General features: G+C 50.5%; 1 protein-coding gene across 2 annotated transcripts in view; it reads left to right on the forward strand.

Annotated features, from left to right (window-relative positions):
• Foxk1 (forkhead box K1) overlaps positions 1-22156 on the forward strand; it is a 66134-nt gene that overhangs the window by 31597 nt on the left and 12381 nt on the right. For both annotated transcript variants that reach the window (XM_015986311.3, XM_006992683.3), the window contains exons 2-4: positions 7714-7899; positions 20135-20291; positions 21526-21672. In XM_015986311.3, the coding sequence (XP_015841797.2) occupies positions 7714-7899; positions 20135-20291; positions 21526-21672 (490 nt within the window). The remainder of the gene's footprint in view (positions 1-7713; positions 7900-20134; positions 20292-21525; positions 21673-22156) is intronic.

The raw sequence follows: 22156 nt of genomic DNA on the forward strand, positions 1-22156 counted from the left end.
TCCTGCCTCGACTTTCTGAGTGCTGGGATTGCAGTAGGCATTTGCCACCACACCTCTGGCAGTTTTGTAAACGTTCTGAAAGCGTGGTCTCTGAAGGAGATTCCCTTTGGGAGGGTGGGCAGACTTACTAAAAACACAGATTCCCCAGGGCCAGCCGGTTGCCGGGGTATCAAGAATAAAGCTACTGGTGTGATCACAAATCCCCCAGCAATGCAGCACAAGACACCTCACACCAGTGCAGAGCTTAGCCACAGTGACCTGCCGGTGCATGCACTTTTGAAATGCTGGGCTAACATGCCATCCTCACCTTGGGTATGTTTGCCACAGCACAGATGTGGAGATCAGAGGCCAGTTCTTTCCTCCCACCTATATGTGGTGGGTTTTAGGAACTGAACTGAGGTCGTCAGGTGTGCTTAGCAAGCACTGCTACCCACGGATGCCCTCTTTGCCTGCCTCTGACCAGCCTGGTATAGTTTTCTGGGGAGGGTTGGCATATACTTCTGTTACTGTCTCACCCTTGCAGAGCCAGCTGCTGACCAACTGAGACCAGTGGCTGGGAGCAGTGACCCCGTCTCAGGGCCTGGACCCTCCAGGACTCTTACTTCTGCTGATCGGAGACTTTGGTCATCACTCTTGATGCATAGGTTCCTCTGGTTTTCGTCTTCCTGACCCCTTTTGCATTGTGACTCAGCACCATGATAGGTACCCACGGCCACAGCCACCTTGGCTCATCTTGAGGATGTTCTGGCAAGACGGATTGCCTTTTGTGTACATGTGTGTCTGCACAAGTGTGAAGGCTGCACGTGTGTGTGTGTGTGTGTGTGTGTGTGTACGTGTGTAAAGACTATAGGCTGATATCAGGTGTCCTCCTCCATACTCTGCACCCTAATTTTTTGAGACAGAGTCTTTTACTGGGACCTAGGCTGGCCAGTTTGGCTTCTCATCTCTACCTACCAAGTGTGAGATTCCAGGTGCATGCAGCAGTCAGTGCCTGGCTTTTCTGTGTGAGTTCTGCAGGATCTGAACTCAGGTCCTCAAGCCGGATTAACAGGAACTACTTGCTGAACCACATCCCCAGTCTCAGCTGAAAGAAGATACTTTATACGAAATACATTAGAAATTGTGAAAATTCCTTGCTTTGGGCCTTGGTAGGTGAGGACTGCCAGTACAGGCTGGGATTTGACGCAGTCGGTGGAGTGCTTGCCTACCATGCCCAAAGCCCTGGGTTCCAACCCGTGTTCCTAAGCTGTATGTGGAGGTGTACACTTAAATCCCGGTACTCCGGAAGATGGAGGCAGGAGGATCAGGCATCCAAAGGCATCCTCAGCTACATAGAGTTCAAGGCCAAGTAGGTTTCATGAGGCCCTGTCTCAAAAAAAGTTAAAAAGGCCACTTCCTGATGCAGCTGTGGCTGTCCTTGGCATAGACACCAGGTGAGGCCTCTGCCTCTGACCTCCTGGGGACGGCACTGCAGCATGTTTGGACTGTGGAATAAAGGGGATGGAGGGACTTCCTGTGTCATAAGGTCACTGTCTTCAGCCCCCTGCTCCTTAGGCTGTCCTCACACAGAACTAGGCCAGGCCAGTGCTTCACTGGGTCAGAAGGCACGTGGCCCCACACGGACTCTGAGAGCTCTTGTTACCAAGCATGTGGCTGCTTTTCCCCTCCAGAGTCATTTGTTCCTTACAGGAAATGGCTTTTAGAGGACAGGCTGTAGCAGTGGAGGCCACTGGGAAGCCCACATTGCAGGCCAGTGCCATGTTCCTCCCCGTGACTGTCATTTCATGAGATTAACTGGAATGAATGTTCACCAGGGAGACTTCGGCTCCCCTTGTAGCAGGGGGACCCGTGGCTACACAAAAAACCAGGAAGGGGCCTCAGGTTTCTCAGTGTATTTAACCACGTGTGTGTTGTGCATGCTTGCGTGCGTGCGTGCGTGTGTGTGTGTGTGTGTGTGTGTGTATGTGTCTAAGTGCTAGCCTAAATGAACTCTATATAGCTAGGGCTAACCTTGAACTTTTGATCCTCCTTCCTTCACCTCAGTGCTGGCATTCCCAGCATGCACCACATGCCCTCTTTATGCAGAGCTGGTGAGGGACTCAGGGCTCCAGCTCTTTTCTAACAAGCTTTGCCTAATGGCAGATCCTGGCTGTCAGCTGCTCATTTTATTTCATCAGCCTATGACAATAGTTCTCGTACTCCTTGGTGGGTCGAGAATGAAAGAGCACCTCTATGTTAGTCTCGTTGAATGCCTCATTCCACAGTGCGAGATCTTGCACATTTACAAGTACTTTGTAAGATACTCATTGTGGTTAACCCAACTGCAGGAAAGTGTCAGGCATCCTTTAAAATGGCATGGTGACGTCACTCTAGAAGATGTTTTTTTCAGCCACCTCCCTCCCACAGGCATGTCTCTAAACACAGAGGGTTCTTTGAACCGCTTTGTAGTGTATTGATTTTTAAATGATACTTGTCTGCTTCGTGTGTGTGTGTGTGTGTGTGTGTGTGTGTGTGTGTGTGTGTGTGTGTCTGTGCCTGTGTCATAGAGGGCATGAAGAGCCAGAGAATAGTCTGTGAGAATGGGTTTTCTCCTTCCATTACATGGGTTCCAGGAATCAAACTCAGGTCGTCAGCCTTGGCAGCAGGTGCCTTTACCTCCTGAGCCGCCTCTGTGTCCCCTTTCTTGGTTTTTATTTTTTTTGAGACAGGGTCTCATGCAGCTGAGGTTTATCTTGAACTTTTGATCCCCGTGCCTCCACCTCCCAAGTGCTGGGGTTACAGTTGTGCGCCACCAATCCAGGTCCGATTTGTATTTGAAGGAAAATCTGGTGTTCTGAAAATCCCCAAACAAGGTGGATCTTGGTTTAATTCCAGAGGCTTCATCTGTCACTCACTGACCCATCGTCACCTGGACAAATTACCACATTATTCCTTATTTAAAAAGAAAATTTAAGGCCAGGCATGGTGGTGCATGTGTTTAATCCCAGCACTTGAGAGGCAGAGGCTGGCCGGTCTCTTGAGTTCCACGACAGCCTGATCTACACAGAGAAACCTTGTCTCAAAAACAAAACAAAACAAAACAAAACCAAAAACAACAACAAAAACCCAAAGTGGGGAACATGTAGATGTAAGAGAGATGACTCAGTAAACAGCATTGGCTGCTCTTCCAGAGAACCTGTGTTCAATTCTCAGCATCAATATGACTGCTCACAACCAATTATAATTCTGGTACCAAGGGATCTGATGCCCTCTTCTAGCCTCCAGAGGCACCTGACACACTAGTAGTGCCTAAACATATGTTCAGGCAAAATACCCATATACATAAGATTAAAAAGACCAATAAAATAAGCCGGGCGGTGGTGGCGCACACCTTTAATCCCAGCACTCGGGAGGCAGAGCCAGGTGGATCTCTGTGAGTTCGAGGCCAGCCTGGGCTACCAAGTGAGTTCCAGGAAAGGCGCAAAGCTACACAGAGAAACCCTGTCTCGAAAAACGGAAAAAAAAAAAAAAAAAAAAAAAAAAAAGACCAATAAAATAAAAAGAAAATTTTAATTTTGTTTTGTTTTTGGAGACAGATTCTTATTCTGTAGCCCAGCCTAACCTTGAATTCTCTCTGCAGTCCAAGTTAGCCTAGAACTCACTATGTAGCCCTGATCCTCCTGTCTCAGCTTCCTGAGCATTGGGATGCTGACAGAATGGGCTGCTCCCTCCTGCTGCAAAGTCTGCCCTCTGGGGTGTTTGCACTGCAGAGTGGGGTGCTCAGGTCCCTGCTCCCGTGGATGGGGAGTCTGAGACATCCCTCACATGTGGGAAGTCATCGAATGCAGTGGTCTCACCGTGTGCAGCATCTCAGGCCAGGAGTCTGTTCTCAGAGTGGGATATCCTCCCTAATGCGGTGTCCCCTGTAGGCCCCACCTCCTCCAGCTCACTGTCCCCTCCAGAAAGTGAAGTCCTTGTTCTGCTGGGATGGAGGATCGGAAATGGGGAGCAGCTGTGTAGCCAGCCGGGAGATGTGTTAATTTTTTTTTAAACTTTGCCAGAAGCTTTTTAGTGTACTTCCTTGTCTCTGTGACCAGGAGGAAGTTAACTGTCTCAAGTTGGTAAGAACTTGGTATTTTATTCTTACTTTCCGACAGCTTGGCAGTGCCCCTGTTGTGGGAGGTGGGGCAGGTTACCAGATTCCTCCTTCAAAGATGGAAAAGCCAGGCTTTGGGCTGAAGCTGACTAGGCAGACACAAGCAAGAAGACAGAATGAAGTTCAAGGTCTGCAGGGATGCAGAGAAGAACTTGGTGCCCCAGTCAGTTGGGGCTGTTTCTGTTTTGTTTTCTTTTTAAATCTGTGTGTGTGTGTGTGTGTGTGTGTGTGTGTGTGTGTGTGTGTGTGTGTGTGTGTGTGTTCCTATAAGTGCAGGCACATGTGTACCACCACACCACATGTGTGGAGATCAGAGGACAACCTCAGATGTCAGTCCTCTCCTTCCACTGTGTCTAGTCATTCATGAGTTCCAGTGGGCCAGCGGGCACCTTCCCCCCCCCCCACTGGAATTACAGACACCCTGCGGCATCTAGCTTTTGTGTGAGTTCTAGAGACTCCAGTGCTTATCGTGCAAACGCTTTTCCTTTGGAGCCACCTCACCAGCTCCAGCTAAGGCTATAATGGTCAAGCCAACTGTGTCCTGAGCTGAGATCCAAGGCTAGATACAGTGTTCTCACCTCCTGACAAAACCAGCCCGTCAGCCCAGCCCCTGGCCTCCAGACAGGGTGGGACTCAGTCATTGGCTCTGCCTGTGAGCCTTCAGGCCAGAACTTTGGTATAATTTACCTGCCACAGAGCTAGTCATTTAAATCTCCCAGTTGAGTGGCTAGTGCTAGAATAGAGTTCTTGTTCACACCCAAGAAGCCACTCCCTTCTGCGCCTGTGCCCTCTCCCCAACCCAGCCAACCCAGACAGCTTTCTGTCTCCTTTACATTCGAGGACAGCTTACAGGGGCTGGTTCTCCTAATCATGGGCTTGCGAGCAAGCCAGGTCTTTTTTTTTGTTTTTGTTTTTGTTTTTTTTTTGTTTTTGTGGCTACAAAAGAGACCCTGTTTTTAAAATAAAATAAATATCAAACAAACAAAAGAGCAAAATTCCCCCCTAGATGGGTGCTGACTTGAGAGCCTGTCTCCATGATAGACTCCAAGATGGACAGCGAAGGATCCCTATCTGATAGGTACCTTGACCTCAGCAGGGTGGGCTAGGCATTGTGAATGGCAGGTCAGGACAAACGCTAAGCTCGGAGCTAGGTATGTTGGCTCACATCTGTAAATCACAGCTGCTTGGAAGACTGCAACAGGAGGATTGCCAAGAGGTCCAGACCAGTTCTACACAGGAAGACCTTGCCTCAAAAAATAAAATAAAATAAAAATAAAAAGTGTGTTAGAGGGGTGGGGGTTTTAAGCTGGGCATGATGGCACATGCCTGTAATCCTAGCACTTGGGAACCTGAAGCAGGAGGATGAGGAGGAGTTCAAAGTCAGCCTGGGCTACAGATAAACATCAGAAAAAGAAACTAAGACAATAGCCAAGGTCCCTGACTCTAAGTGGGGATGTTACAGGGAGGGGTGTGGTGGAAGACACTGTGAGTGCCCTGGGGAGGCAGCTCTGCCAAGCCAAGGGGCTGGCACTTTATTCTCACCAGTTCATGGTGACAGGGTGGCTACCTGGGTTGAATTTTGGAAGAGTAAGTCAGGAGCTGTTCCAGCAAGCAAGCTGAAGATGCTTATCACCGAACGTGTTTCTCGGGGTTGCCATCACAGTGGGGTGTGGTGCTGCAAAGGACCTCAGTTAGGGATGGGAGAGATTTTTAGTAAAACAGCCTTTTCTCCCTCCCTCCCTCCCTTGGTGCTGGGGATCAAATCAGATGTTTGTAACATGGGAACACATGTTCTCAGCACCATTAATGGAAGGGAGGAAAGGAAGGCTGTTTACTAAAAAAAAAAAATCTCGATCAACGTGCACACATTCATCTTGGGTTTGGTTTTGTTTGGCAGTACTGGAGGTAGACTCTGGGACCTCCGTGGTACATGGCTGTTCCCTCTGAGGCACTTTGCTAGATAGCTACTCAATGGGGGACTTGAGGCAGGGGCATACCTCTCACCTGTGTCTCCAGCTCTTAGAATCTTGACTGTTGGGGCTGGAGAGATGACTCAGGGTTAAAGAGCACATACTACTCTTCAGGAGGACCACAGTTCAATTCCCAGCATCCACAACCTCCTATAACGCTAGCTCCAGAGGATCCAAGCCTCTTCTAGCATCCATGGGGGCTCGCGCACGCATGCTGTCTGTCTGTCTGTCTGTGTGTGTCTGTTTGTCTGTCTCTCTGTCTCTGTCTCTCTCTCTCTCTCTCTCACACACACACACACACACACATACATACACACACACACACCACCCTTTTTAAAGGGATCGTGGTTTCAGCTGGCGGCCCCTTTGGAGATGGTTGTTGTTCGGGCCCTCCGACTGAGTTGGCGCAGAGGAAGGAAGGACAAAGAGGCTGGAAGGGCTGCTGCCCATGTTCTCGGGTGGTCCCCATCTGCATAGCAAACCCCACTTTCAGTTGTGAGGCCCCAGTGATTCAGGGTGATGAGCAGAGGGATTTAGGAAGGCCTCCAGAATTAGTCTGATCTTTTTTCTCCCCCCCCCCCCGTTGTATCTATTTATTTTATATGTATACAAGCACAGAAATAGGCAGATCCTAAGCTTGCCAACCAGCCAGTCTAGCTAAAATGGCAGGCTCCAGGTTCAGTGAGAGACCCTTTAAAATTCAGGTGGAGAGTGACCAAGGAGGACACTCAGCATGGCCTCTGGCCTTCACGTGCCCACACACCTGCACACATACAAAGCTAGAAATTAGAGGTGTGCCCAGCAAATAATGTCTGTTTCTTAGAGATGGGGGAAGTTGGTCACCTTGTCTGAGTATGTGGGGTGGTCTTTGCTGTGGACGGGTCCTCCTTGGCTGTTCCAGGGTCAGATTAGTTTGTCTGTCTGTCACTCAGTAGATATGCCTGGTCTAGGCTTGTAAGCCTTAAGTTTAGTGAGAAGCCAGTTAGAGAACACACTCCCCCTCCGACACCCCCAAATGTCTCTGCAGCACCCCTCTACCTTTGTGTGGTGGCATTTGTTTATACCTTGAAGGAATCTCTCTAAGCTGGCCATGGTGCTGCATGCCTGTTGTCCCAGCAACTCAGGAGACAGGGAGAGGAGGATCTCGAGGTCCAGGCCAGTCTGGACTCCATAGGAAGACCCTGTCTTCTAATGGGAGAATGAGTAAGTGAGTGAAGCCTGTTTTCAAATGGGGCAGGGTCCTTTTAGCTGGTTTTTGCTGGAGGAGTAATTGAGTAGTGAGTGAATGAGTGAGTGACAAGTGAATGAGATCTGTGTGTAAGTGGGCAGGATCCGATTAGCTATTTGCCTCTGAGGGTCAGGAACCACGGTCATTGTCACCATTACTATCCTGGTACATTGAGGCTCCATGGGTTGGTTCTCGTGGCATCTGCTGGGGATAGTTACATCTTTTGTTTACAAGCAGAGTGCAGCTGATGCCAGAGTAAGACGAAGTGTGTTCCCAGGAATACCAAGCCCGAGGCTCCTGCTGTTCCTGCCATGTGGGTGGTGGGACCTCAGCCCTGCACCCAGGACCTTGTGCTTGACCAGCCGTTCTCCTCTTTGCAGATGCACCTTCCGGTTCCCGAGCACGGCCATCAAGATCCAGTTCACATCCCTGTACCACAAGGAGGAGGCCCCAGCATCCCCTCTGCGGCCACTCTACCCTCAGATCTCCCCACTGAAGATCCACATTCCGGAGCCGGACCTCCGGAGTCTCGTCAGCCCCATCCCTTCCCCAACCGGCACCATCAGGTGAGCCGCCCCTCTCTCGTGCCCAGGTTCTTCTGAATGGAGCTAGTCTCTGGGAGGTCCTCCTGCAAGGGACAGTCACCCTCGAGTGACCTGCCCAGGTTGTAGATTTGAGTTGGGGCCTCAACTCAAGCAAGTAGGAGAATGGGTGTGTGGCCCCGTCCTATAACCCCAGCACTCCAAAGGCTGAGGCAGGAGTATCTCCCGTGCACAGCCAGGCTACATGGACATTCAGGAACATCCTGGCCACTCAGTGAGAGAGACCTTGTCTCAAGAGCAAACAGGCTGGGGTGTAGCTCAGTTGGTAGAGTGTGTAGGTTCTGGGTTCGGTCCCCAGTACATCATAAACTGGGCATTGTGGTGTATGCTTACGATCCTGGATGCAGGGTCATGGTTGTCTTCTACTATATAGTGAGTTCAAGGCCAGCCAGGTTTACATGAGACCCTATATCAAAATAGAAGGGGTGGGGGTGGGGGGCGCGGGGGACTCAGATCTGACAGGTGTTTTTCATAAAGCAGATTTCCCTCTCACTGCCTCTCATGTTCGTGATGCTTCTAAAAGCGCTGTGCCACCATCAGGTGCTGGGGCATGGTGCCCCTGAGCCCTGTGGCTTCCACCTCTGCTCCGGGCACAGGCCAGCCCTATAGAGATGGTAGATAGTGGCCGATACTCTTGTGCCTATGGCATAGGTATGGCACAGTCCTTGGGGGGCAGGATTTTGAGGACCCATAAAAACTTCTGAGAACAATTCTCCAGCAGAGCCAGGGTTGTACCATCCCTGAGCCCTGGCCATGGGTCACTACTATGGGCAACCTCACTGGGTCCCCAGAGCTATATCTCCTACTTCTCTGGGGTCTGCTTAATGCTATCTCTTTATTTAAAACCTTTTTTCCCCCTAGTGCTAGGAGTCAAACCCAGACTTTTGTACATATTAGTGTCTTAGTTACTTTTCTCTTGCTGTGAAGAGACACCATGACCAAGGCAACTTATAAAAGAAAACATTGAAGTGGGGGGCTTGCTCACAGTCTCAGGGTGAATCCATGGCTAACATGGCAGCAGGTATAGGCACGGCACTGGGGCAGTGGTTAGATCTGCAGGCGGCGGGGTGGGGGAAGAAGGGGGGATGGGACTGGGCCTGATAGAAACTTTGAAACCTAGAGGCCCACCCTAGTGACATACACACCTTCTAATCTTCCCTAAACATTCCATCAACTGGGCCCAGCATTCAAATCCATGAACCTATGGCAGCCGTTCTTATTCAAACCATCACACTGGGTGAGGGGATTGTAGGCAGCTGCCACTGGGCCTCACCCCTAGCCCTTGATTAGGAGACATGGAAGCTTTCTGATGATCAGGCTGGCCTGGAACTCTTGATCCTCCTACCTCAGTCACCAGCTGGGATCACAGGTGTGCACTGCCACAGATGTGCACCTGGCTGGAGTTTACCCATTTTTAAGTTTATGTATAAGAGATTTTTGATTCTCGATTCTAGAGGTTCAGTAGTCAGGGTCACATCTGAGGATGTCCTTCCTACTGGTGGAAACCCAAGATGGTTAAAAGTATCACACTGTGTGTGTGTGTGTGTGTGTGTGTGTGGGTGTGGGTGTGTGTGAGGGATGTTGGGAGTAGTGTTTAACCCTCGGTTTGCCTTTGTGAACTTACTTTGTTTCCTACCATGAAATGCATGCACACGGGCCCCTTGTCTGGAGTAGGTTTCCTCTTTCCTGACACCAGCGAGAGGTACAGCCTGGGAACTTGCAAGCCCAGAGTCCAGGTGTAGACCCCTAGTGTGGTCTTGGCCACGTGGATGATGGGTTGTGTCCTTTTGGGTAGGTCCCATCACAGCAGCTTCCTAGGCATGTGTCCCTCAGGAAGGTGGTAGTGAGGGATGACAGCCCAGCACCTGTGCTCAGCACCTGCTACTTGTCATCCAGCCTTGTCACTTCATCAGAGATGGCTTTCCCAGTGTCATTTCAGGCTGGGCATAGCCCCATTCTCACACCCAGATTCCATGTGTGTGATCCATTGGATGGGGCCCCAACACAAGTCCTCCTTAGAGTTCACGCCTAGTCAGGGCAGTAGGGATGTTCTGTGCATGTAATTTGTTTTGATTTCATTTCATTTGTTCTTTTTTAGCATTCTATTGGCTTATTTGTATTTGTTTGTTGGGGGAGGGCACTTTGGGGAGTCACTTCTCTTCCCATCATGTGGATCCTGGGGCTCAATCAAACTCAGGTGGTAAGGCTTAACCGCAAGCCCCTTTACCCTCTGAGCCGGCATCTGCCCCCAGTTTTGGTTTTTGAGACAGGGTCTCACACTGTAGTTAGGCTGGTTCTGAAATTTGCAGTAATCCTCCTGCCTCAGCCTCCCAAGTGCTAAGATTTAAGATTGCAGGAGTGAATGTTTGATTAAATGTTTGAGTAAAATGATTTGGTTCCTCCATACAGTCCCTCTGCCTCAGTGGTCCCTGTCATACAACTCATCCCCAGTACTCAGGGCTCACAAACAGTTAAGAAAACTGCAGCCTGTTAGTTAGACAGGAAATCACTTGGCTACTAAAAGGCACAAGATGCTTACATGCAAACAAGTGGGGCAACCTTGAAAGTGGGATGCTAGGAAAAGCTTATGTTCAAGGCCAGCCTGAGCTACTGAGTAGGACCAAAGCCAGCTTGGGCAACTTAGTGTACCCTGTCCTGTAATAAAGAGGACTGGGATGAGTTCAGTGGTAGGACACTTACTTCCTTAGCCTAGAAGAGTTTAGCCAGGCATGATGGCCCTTGGAAGGGGGAACCCAAAGAATCGCATAGACGGTCAAGGCCAACCTGTTCTACATAATGTGTTATAGACACACCAGTCCTACATAGTGAGACCTCATCTCAAAAACAAAAACAATAACAACAACAATTTTTTTTTTAAATAAAAAAAGAAAAGAAAAAGAGGCACTGGGTTAAATATCCAGTACTAGGGTACAAGATTATGGGGTTGAATAGTATTATTTTTAGCATTGTTTGTTTGTTTTTGAGATAAGATCTCACTGTGTAGCCCTGACTGACCTGGAACTCACTAAGTAGACCAGGCTGGCCCCAAACTCAGAGATCATCCTGTGTGTGCTTTCCGAGTGCTGGGACTAAAGATGTGTGCTACCATGCCTGGCTTCATAAAGTAGTTTTCGTTAATGGCCCAAATAAAAACAGTAGTCGGGGTTAGGGTGTTGCCGGGTTGGTCGAGTGCCTGTCAAGCACACAGGAAGCCCTGGGTTCATCCTCAGCACTGCATAACACGAGGCACAGTGTTGCACGTCAGTCCCAGCTCTGGGGAAGTGGAGGCAGAAGGAAGCAGTGTCATCCTCAGCTGCGTAGAGAACTTAAAGCCAGCATGGATTCCATGAGATGTCTCAGAAACAAACAACAGCCCCTGGTTAAGACGTTGGGCGAGTTGGGGTGTAGAATGGCTTTTGGTCAGGTGGGACACTGGTTGTAAAGACCCTTTTCCCCTCCGCCGCCCAGCAGTTGGTGCTCTGGTGGCCCCAACTCTTCCTTGGAGTCCGGTCCTTATGTCTACCGCATTCCTGATACTGCTGGGAGGGAGCAGGCCCTTGTCTCCTCAGAGTTCCCACAGGGTCCCTCCTCATGGGGGAGGGGTTCTGGGTTCTTGGTCACCTGCAGAGATGGTGGGTGGGACCGCCCTGGACTCCTGGGCCTTTAAGTGTCACAACAAAAGATCTCTGTTGACATCCGTTTATCTCCGCACTGTGGAATTCCATTGAGCTTTTGTAAAGCTCGGAGGCCCGAGGTTCGTGCCTGCCAAGACTTTTTCAGTTTGAGTTTCTGTGTAGGGGTGGAGCCCTCCTGTTTACAAACACGCCCTGCCCTTCCTCTCCCAGGCAGCGGGAGCCAGGGCGGGGCAGGCTTGGGGAAAGGGCCTGACTTCCCAGCCAGCAGCGTGGGTCCCGCCCCGTGCAGTCAGCTTGCCTAATTTGGTGAGCTTTGCTAGCGGGTCCCTATTGGCTGATCCGGGCACTGAGGGGGACCTCCCATCTGGGGCTCCTCCCTCCCTGGAGCGGATCCTAAGCTTGGTACCTGCCGCACGTCCCCTTGCCTCCTCTCCACCCCCACCAGACCCTGGCTCCACATTGCTGGCCGGCCTGGGCGGCTCCATGTTTCCCAGGGCGGTTTGTTCCGCTGTGGTTTTGAATGGTGTGTACGTCGGTTTTTTTTTTTTTTTTTTTTTTTTGCGAGGGGGTGGGGGTAGGGTAGGGGGTGGGGGTGGGGCCCCTTTCCCTGTCTGTAGGGCTCCGCCCAGCAAATGAATGAGCTCTTTGAAAGAAACCGCGGCTTCGACAGTGTTTTGACCTTGCTATCAGTGAAGAGCAAGTGATTTTAGGAAATGAAGGAGCTAGTCATTTGCTGAGGTTACTCAAAAGCCAGGCTCCTTGGGGGTACACTTAAACAAACTGCTACAACAGTCATGGAGATACTTGTGGATCCAGGCATGAGGATCCCTGCACTTTGGAGGCTGAGGCAGGAAGATTGCAAATTTGAGGCCAGCCTGGGCTACATATTGAGATCTTGTCTCAAACCAACAAAAAGGGCTGGAGAGATAGATAGCTCCATGGGTAAAGTGCTTGTTTGTGTTTGTGCCCAGGTGGAAACCCAGCCTGCGTCACATCTGTAATCGTAGTGCTGTGGGCCCACCGGCCTCTGTCTCGCTGAAACTGGGAACTCTGGGTTCAGTGAGAGACCCTATCTCAAAAATAAAAATGGAAAGGCTGGCCAGGTGGCTCAGCGAGTGCTTGCTCTGAGTTCCCAGAATCCACTTGGCTGAGAATCCGGAAAGTTCTTCTGTGGGTGCAGTGACATGGAAGCGTGGACTGCACACGGGTCTTGAGCGTAGTTCCACTTGATTGCTGATAGCTCCAGTGTCTTTTGCTCTCGGAGGTCTTTTGTGTTGGAGGACATCCAGTAGAAGTCTAGAGCCCCACCCCGCCCTGCCCCACCTCCAGCCTTGGTTTCACTTGCTTGTGGTTTCAGTTACTCACAGTCCAAAAATATCAAGTGGAAAATTGTAGAAAATGAACAACTTACAAGTTTTCTTTGCTCTGAGTAGCTCCGCCTTCAGGTGTGACTCCACCTAGTGTATGGAGTAGGTGGCTTGATCACCAGATCTGCACTGGGGGCTGGGCATGTAGTTCTGGGGTAGAGCACTTCACCTGCGTGTGCAAGGCCCTGGAGCCCATCGGTATGGGGCGGGGGGAATCAAATAATCTTGTTTTGTTTAGCTGACAGTTCAGGTGCCCCAAAGTTCTGCTGTTACTTGAAGAGGTGGCACTTGATCATGGGAGTGAGAATGTAGGGCGCGTCCATGGGTATATGGTTCTGTGCTGTCTGGGCCTTTAGGCACTCATGGAGGGGTCTGCACATGTGCCCTCGGAAAAGGAGCCCCTGTACTGTATGCCTGTCTGTCTTCTTGGCAAACTTTGGTTCCTCCTTCAGGGAGTTTAACCTCACTCATGTTTCAGTAGAGCTTCAAGACGACTCTGAGAGTTTGGGTCTGGACATTCATAGACACTGAGCTGTGCTACTTCCTGTTCCTGTCTGTACCCACAGGCCTCACCTTGTTTCCTTCCCCATCTGAAAACTTGGGGGAAATTGGTTTCTCCCCACTAAAGGTTTGGGGCCTTCCATGTTCCTTTGGCTTTTCCCTACTGTCTGCATCTCCTCTGGGACCATCTGGGGTGCTGCAACATTGGGCTGAGTCCATTCTTGGTGGGGATCACCCCTAGTTCTCCTGGGATGACAGTGGCTGCATCTCAGGCATACCTGTGTGGCATCACCTGTGCTGTGTCTGATAAACCTGCTGTGTACTTTCGTGTGGTCACTCATGTGCGCGGTGTGTGTGTGTGCACTGGACAGCCCTCCCTCCCTAGATCTCCCACTGGTGGGATGCCTTTGCGAAGCACAGAACTGGCCTAGCGGAGGCCAGAGAGGCTGAATCCAGCATCAGATCCACTAAAGTGCAGGATGGCTGCTCCCCTTTCCTGTCTTAAGTCTGCCTAAAAGTAGCTAATATTGAGCTGTGCAGATGGGTCAGTGGTGAGGACCTGAGTTTGAATCTCCAGAATCCACGCAAAGATAGATACCATATGGGCCAGCTAGCCTACATAGAATATATGTAATAAGAACAAAAAAGAATATATGTAACAAGGACCAATACCTGAGGTCATCCATGCATACATGGACACACACACACACACACACACACACACACACACACGCACACACACCATGTATACACAGTTGGTTTTTTTCAACGAATACCTAATGTTTGGCTGTTTTCCACCTTGGGTGCTGTGCAGTTTCAGAAGCAAAGTTAATCTTTTGAAGTAGCTTCCAGGACTTAAGTAGCATGGCACTTACCTTAGGAGAGCAGTCTTTTTTAAGCGTGTGTGTGTGTGTGTGTGTGTGTGTGTGTGTGTGTGTGTGTGTGAGTGTACCATGGTGCACATGTGGAGGTCAGAGGACTACTTTCAGGAGTTGGTTCTCTCCTGCCATGTGGGTTCTGAGACTTGAACCTGGGTTCTCTGGCTTGCTTGCAAGCCCCTTCATCCGCTGAGCTGTCTCGCCTGCACAGAGCACAGACATTCGTGAAGATAAGTCTAAAATGTCTGCCTCTGGAAAGGTTCCTTCCATGCCCTTTTGTTTTGTTCGGACTTGGCAGTAGACTGAAGGTGTCGTATCGTTCGCATGGTGGAGGGACTCCCCCAAGACCCCTCTCAGTAACCTCATCGTCTGTCCAGGCCGGCATCCTTCTGAGTCCCGGGTGTGGGTGACTGCCTCTTCTTTGGTTTTAGAGGTCATATTTGGACTTCCTACAGGGACATGCAGGATTTCACTTTTCCCCCCTCTGCCCAATACAATGACATCATCTTTGGTCCTACGCATGTCAGATCTTCGTATTGTCATTGTGTCCTAATTATGGGGCCCAGCCACTTCCTTCCCTGTACTTTGGCTCCATTTTCCCCCTTGTTGGAGTTCGTAATTCCTCTTTTCTGTTTGGTTCAGTGCGCTCTGTGTCCTGCTCCCTTCTCTGCAGGACCTGGCTGCTGGCCCTTCTGACCTCGGGTCATCTTCCTCATCATCCGGGGACTTCTCAGAAGGACAGGGTATCTTTTCTGACTCAGAGGCTTCTCTTTCCTACCTTTCTCCTTTGTCTTATTAAAGAATATTCTTCACATACTTCCTAAGAAAGGGTCCGGGAGAGACATTTTTTAAAAGACAGTCTACCCAGCATGGTGACTCTGTTCCTTTTTTAAAAATGTTTGAGGTACTGGCAATTGAACCCAGGACTTAACACGTTAGGCAAGCACTTTATCCTTGAGCTACCGCCCTTTGTTTTATATGTTTTACATTTACTTCATTTGTTTAATTAATTTATATTTTTGAGACCATCTCATGTGTATGTAGGCTGGTCTTGAACTCAGTGTGTAGTCTAATTGGCCTTCAGTTTCACACTCTTACTTCAGCTTCCTGAGGAGCTAGGATGATAAGCCTTTGCACAAACTCGGGGGGGCGGGGGGCATGTTCTTGTACACATATGTGAAGATAAGAGTTCAGCCTTGTGTACCATTTATCTGGTGCCCACAGGGTCTCTCTCTGACCTAGAAATTCACCAGGGAGACTAGGCCGACTGGCCAGTGAGGCCCAGACATCCTCCTGTCTCTGCCTCCCCAGAGCTGGGATTACAAGTGCCAGCCACCATGGCCAGCTTCTTACATGGGTTCTGGATCTCAAATTCAGATCCTTGTACTTATGTGGCCAGTGCGTTACCGTCAGCACCAACTGTGCCAACCGTGCCACCTTCAGAGCCCTGGCCCTGGCAGTTCTTACACACTGTAGGCGCCCCCCCCCCCCCCTTATTTTGACAGTACTGTTCTAAACACAGTGATTCTAGGGTCTCCGCTTTGGCTGTGGGACTGGCACTGGAAGAAAGTGGTCAGAGGGTCCCTGCTACTGGGTGTCTGCAGGAGCAGCAGTGGCCCCTGACTAGAAGATGGGCTTACCTAGAGCAGGGGAGGGCGTGGGGTGCTCAGATTTATTGTCTCAGTTTGAAATTTGCTCACAGTGACATGCAGCAGGGCGGAGGCAGGTCTCCTTCAACTACATAGCAATTGGACTAATACAGAGAAGATTAATGTGCTCCCCTCCCCATATAAACGAGAGAAGAAAAGAAAGGGAAATAAAATAAGGAAAAGTGACTCTGCCCCTGCAGGCTGCCCACGCCTGTCGGGAGCCCTGGACTCCTGCACCAGGCAGGGTAGGTTCTTGGCATGTCTGGGGAGTCAGGAGAAGCGAGTTTGGAGCCTGGCTCCAGGGTGTGGCTCAGGCTGTCACAGGGCCAGTATGAGATTATCAAGGTTGCTGCTGGGACAGGCCAGGGCCAGGTCGGTCCCCAGGAGCCGACTGATGCTCAGGGCCTTCAAGCTTTCTCACTGACTCCAAAGTGTGCACACCACCCAGCCCACTGTGCCTTGTGTGTGCAGAGGTAGAATGACTTGGGGGCGTTCCTCTGTGGCTGTCCTTGGTTTTTCTGTTTGTGGTTTGTTTGAGACTGGGGCCCTCACTGGCCAACAACAATTTATTAGTCAGTGACAGTCCCAAGTTCCGACTCCATCACACCCTCTAAGCCTACCCTCCACCAAGTGCTGCGTCTGTTCCTCCTAGGCAGAGCCAGTCAGTCTGTCATGGATAAGTCCCAAGGTCCCCACAGGTCCCTGTCTGGGACCATCTAAACATGAGGTGTGTGTTTCTCCCACTGTCCTGGAATTTTCCCAAATTGTATCATCACTGGAGCAAGACAACCTTGCAGGTTCATTCCTGGCTTTACTTTGTTTCTGTGAGGACGGTTTTCAGGGGCGGGTTTGTTTTGGTTTTGTTTGTTTGTGTTGGTTTAAAAGGCCGAGTCTTGCTGCCATAGGCGGGTCTGCAACTCTGCCCTCTTGTTTTGGCATCCCAAACACTGGCAGTACTCTGTGTAAATTTCTCTTTTCCAGGTGGCTTTCCCAAGTCACTCTGTGTCAGTGGCCCTCAGCCTGTGGGCTGGGACCCCTTTGGGGGAGTGACCGACCATATGACAGGAGTCATATATCAGATATCCTGCTTATCACATACTTACATTATGATTCATAACAGTAGCAAAATTACAGTTATGAAGTAGCAGTGAACAATTCTATGGTTGGAAGTCACCACAACATAGAACTGTATTAAAGTGTTAGAGCATTAGGAAGGTTGAGAACCGCTGCACTATGTGTTCTCAGAGGATAGGAAGCCCTGCCCAAGGTCTGGGGTTCACCTGACTCCCACCGCCCCCAACGGGTCATTTTACAGCTCTGAGACTGAGACGTGAGCTCCAGCAGCAGGGTGGCCCTGTCTCAGGCGCAGCTCTCTCCTTGCAGCCTTTGCAAGGATGGTTCAGGGGGCTGCTCTGAGGTCGGGAATAGCTGAGTGATGAGAAGCACGGGTGCCCTGGGGTGCTGCTGGGAAACTGCCGTCACAGGCTGCAAGACTGAAGCAGTTACTGCACATCCCCGCTGTGGCCACAGAGGTCACTGGCATGAGCCAGGCTGAAGAGGCAGAGGTTGCTTCCTGGGAGAGGGGATGGGACAGGTCGGGGAAGCGCATAATGAGCATGTAGTCCAGAATCTCACATGTGCTAGACAAACACCCTACTACTGAGCCACACCCCAGCCCCTCACTAGGGGATCCTAGGCAGGGTCTCTACCACTGAGCCACACCCCAGACCCTCACTGGGCTACATTCTCAGCCTGTTTTAATTTTTTATTTTGGGACTGGGTCTCACTAAGTTTCCCAGGTTGTACTTGAACTCACTCTGTAGACCAGGCTGGCCTTGAACTTACAGAGATCTGCCTGCCTCTGCCCTCCTGAGTGCTAGGTTAAAAGGCATGCTACACTATGCCCAGTGAAACCTGATTTTTGAGTGTGTAGATGTTGAAGTAAAATCTTATCTCAGCCTCTCCACCCTGTACTTGGGTGTATATTTTAGATTCAGAAGTAAATTCAGGCTAATGTGGTGTTCATGCTTGGGAATCCCCACACTTGGCCTCATAGGAAGTTCTAGGCCATAATGAGACCTCCTCCCCCCACTCTCAAGGAAAAAAAGAGAGAGAATTAAATTCAAGCCAGATGTAGTGGTTCATGCCTGTATTTCTAGTACTCAGAAAAATGAAGCAGGAGGATGGTGAGTTTGAGACCAACCTGAGCTACATGAGAACCCTCCCCCACCTTTTTAAGAGAACCTCAGGGAAAGTTCCTTTTTACTTTCCTCCTTTCATGGTCTCTTGGTTTGCTACTGAACTTCCTGTGTGTATCAAGGCCTCAGCTGGGTCGTAGGGACATGGGGAAGGGAGGGGTACAGGAAGGGAACTCTACAAGTACAGAAATTACCAAAATTTGAGGTGATCCAAAGGAGAAGAGACTCTGGATACTCAGACTAAAACTGAAGGTCTCAGTGTGGCATGCACCTCTCTTTCCTACAGAGGGGCCGTGACCCTGGAAGGAATTTATCCTCCCACTATGCCTGAGGGAGCTTTCGCTGGTCCCTTGCTCAGTCCTGAGTAGCTCCCAGAAAGAGGGAGATGGACCAGCAGCCACCCATGGGGTCACATCCCAGGCCTTAGGGGACACTGTCTGTGCAGGTGGAGGCGATATCCCAGGTGAGTTTGAAGAATCAGCAGACATAAGACGAGGCAGGGGATGAGCATGCCGAGAGCGGTGACCTTCTGTGTGTTTCCCACAGGCGGAGGGGCAGCAGGCAGTGGAAGAGAGCAGTGTCCTGACACTTGCCCTCCTGCGGCCAAGGGTTTTGGCAGTGATGACCTCACAGGTTGTCTGCAGTGAAGGCAGAGGCAGTGTGCAGGACACTGACCAGACCCCCACCCTCCTTAGTGTTTGATACATGCCATGGTGTGTGTGTGTGTGTGTGTGTGTGTGTGTGTGTGTGTGTGTGTGTGTGCGCGCGCACCATGGTGCAGGTGTGGAGTCAGGACAACTTGTGGAGTCCATTCTCTTCTTCTACCATGTGGGTTCTGGGGATCAAACTAAGATCGTCAAGCTTAGGGCGCAGGAGCCTTTACCCACCCAGCCATCTCCCCGGCCTCTGTTTTAAAAGGAAACCATTTCTACCTCCAGGACTTTGGTTAGAGAACCAAAGTTTGTATTATTATTATTATTATTATTATTACTTTAAAAGATGTATTTTAGAAACATTGTGAGCACAGGGGTCCACATAAGCCAGAAGTGGGCGTCAGATCCCCTGGAGCCATCTGACAGAGACGCGGGATCCAAACTCCAGTCCTCTGCAAGTGCACTGTGTGCTCTTAACTGCTGAGCCATCTCCCCAGCAGTTTATTTATTCATTCAGTCGTGTGTGCGCGTGTGCGTGTGCGAGAGAGAGAGAGAGAGAGAGAGAGAGAGAGAGAGAGAGAGACAAACTTGGGGAGGCCATAGGGCAACCTGTGGGAGTCAGTTAAATTCTTCTACCAAGTGGGTCCTGGGGATTGAACTCAGGTGGTCTGCTTTGGCAGCAAGCATCTTCACATGCTGAGCCATCTCCCTGGCCTACTAGAGCTTGCCTTCATCCATTAGCTCACTGAAGAGCCACCCAGCTTCAGCCCTGGGAAGCAGGTGGGGCTGGCCGGGTCCTGTGCTGGCTTTGCCAGTGGTAGGTCACAGTGGAGCTGGTGCTTGAGGCAGAGAACGCGATGTGCCGCCTCCTCTGCCTGCCAACAGGCCCCTGCTCCTCCTCCAGCCTATCCTTGAAGTTTCCTTGTGTGGAGTTACTGGCCATCCAAGGCTGTTCTTAGGGTGCCATCTTGTGGTCATGTTCGCACTAGCCATGTCTTTCCAGTCGCTGAAGCCGGTGGGGCTACTGCTTTTCTTGCTGTGGAACTCATGACCTGGGGACTTGGCTTCTGTAGCTTTGGTCTTGGCCTCAGGGGAGAGAGTCGTGCATATTTGTCATCTCTTGAGTTCCTTGGTTGTATTCCTTGATTTTTCTGAAGCTGGTCACCCAGTGGTATTGCCAGTAAGGCAGAAGTAGAGTCTCCCCCACCTCACCCCACCCCCGTCATCCATGGTGGTCCAGAAACAGTGGCCCTACCTGAGGCCCTACCCGAGGCCTCCTCCCCAGAGTCTTAAACTGTGTGTTTTTTCTTCTCTTCAGCGTCCCCAACTCCTGTCCAGCCAGTCCCCGAGGAGCTGGGTCATCAGGTTACCGCTTCGTCCAGAACGTGACTTCAGACCTTCAGCTGGCCGCGGAGTTCGCAGCGAAGGCCGCCTCCGAGCAGCAAGCAGACACGTCTGGTGGGGACAGCCCCAAGGTCTGAGCCTCAGACATGTTGTCATGGTGACAAAGACCCCACAGTAGGGGTCCTGAGGGTGACTCAGATGGGGTCCTTCAGGGTACAGCACGTGGCTGTGTTGAAGGATCTACCTGTGCCATTTCCCAAATGATGCGCTTGGCCATTTGTGGTGAGCTGGAGTCCTGTCACCAGTCCCCACTTGTTCCGACCACTGCTGGTGAGGCAGTTTCCGAGTTTAAGACAAACGACCCACTTGCCTTTCTTTTCTGCCCACTCCCTTTTGACAGTACTGGGAATTGAACCCAGGAGCAGTTTGCCACCCACCAACCCTCTTGCTACCTTTTATTTTGGGACAGAGTCTCACTCAGTAGCCCAGGCTGGTTTTTGAACTTGTGACCTTCCTGTTTCAACCTCCTGAGTAGCTGTGATGACAGGCCTGCACCCCCAGGCCCAGCCACACTTTGGTCGTTGTGTCTTGGTTTCTTTTTATTTGGTTGCTGACTGGGGGATAAGAACTGTAGAATTAGGATTCAGAACCTGTTTCTCTCCTGTGAGGTGGGGCTTGGTGTTTCTCTCCTGTTCTTTCTCTCCTCTGTCTGTCTGTCTGTCTGCACACATACATATGTGCAGCTGTGCTGGCCCCGCCCCATCTTCTCAGCCCTTCTCCACATCGTTTTTTCAGACTGGATCTTTCACAGAACATGGCGCTCGCCCTTTAATCTAGGCTGGCCGGTCAGGAGTCACTGGGGTTACAAGTGTGACACCGTGTCTGGCATTTTGTGTGGGAGCTGGGGATCCGAACTTGGGTCTTCAGGGCTACACGGCAAACACTTGATGCACTCAACCGTTTCCCGGGCCCTCTTTGTTTTGGTTCTTTTGTTTTCTGTTTTTTGAGAGGCTTATGTTGAGGCTGGCCTAAAACCCACAAGCACCTCACCCCTGGCCAAAGGGCACTGTTCTGAATTATTGTTGTTGTTGTTAGGGTTTTTGAGACAAGGTCTCAGCCATAACCCACACTAATCTCAGAATCAAGGCAATCCTCCTGCCTCAGCCTTCCAGTTACTGATAACAAGTGCATTCCACCATGTTCTATGGTTCAGAGTTTAATGCAAGCATGCTAATGGGTGAGGCAGGCTTCCCAGTGTGACTTAATCCGGACACTTCCATCTGTGTCCGGAGTAGGTGGCCTGGCTTGGGGAGATTCTATCCTGCTCCCCCCGTAACTCTGTCTTCTGTGAACCCTGCCCTCTAGGACGAGTCGAAGCCACCGTACTCCTATGCGCAGCTGATCGTGCAAGCCATCTCCTCGGCACAAGACAGGCAGCTAACACTAAGTGGCATCTACGCCCACATCACCAAACATTACCCTTACTACAGGACTGCTGACAAGGGCTGGCAGGTGAGGCCCTGGGGCCTGGGCTGTGCTTGGAGGCCCAGAACAGGAAACACTTACGGACTCAGTGCATCATGTGAACAAACAGAGATACCTGGGTGTTTTCCCAGGTGACACACACAGTACCATGGTACTTCTGTGTGTGTGTCAGAGCCATCAGAGAGACTGGTTTTGTTTTGTTTTGTTTTGAAAAGGTCTCCTGTAGCCCAGGTTGGCCTCAAACTTATGTTGCCAAGGATGAGCTCCTTGTTCCTGAAATGCTGGGATTGCAGACATGTGCCACCATGCCCATTTTGTACGGTGCTGGGAATGAAACCCAGGGCTTCACGCATGCTAAGCCACATCCCAGCCCTAAGATGATCTGTTTTTACTACTTTTCTTTCATGCCTGGTTGCAACTTTCTTTCTTTCTCTTTTTTTTTTTTTTAAGTTGTTTTGAGACAGTGCCTCATGTTATAGCCCAGGCTAGCCTTGAAATCATGGCAGTCCTA

This window comes from Peromyscus maniculatus, chromosome 23, assembly GCF_049852395.1.
Source record: "Peromyscus maniculatus bairdii isolate BWxNUB_F1_BW_parent chromosome 23, HU_Pman_BW_mat_3.1, whole genome shotgun sequence".
NCBI lineage: Eukaryota > Metazoa > Chordata > Mammalia > Rodentia > Cricetidae > Peromyscus > Peromyscus maniculatus.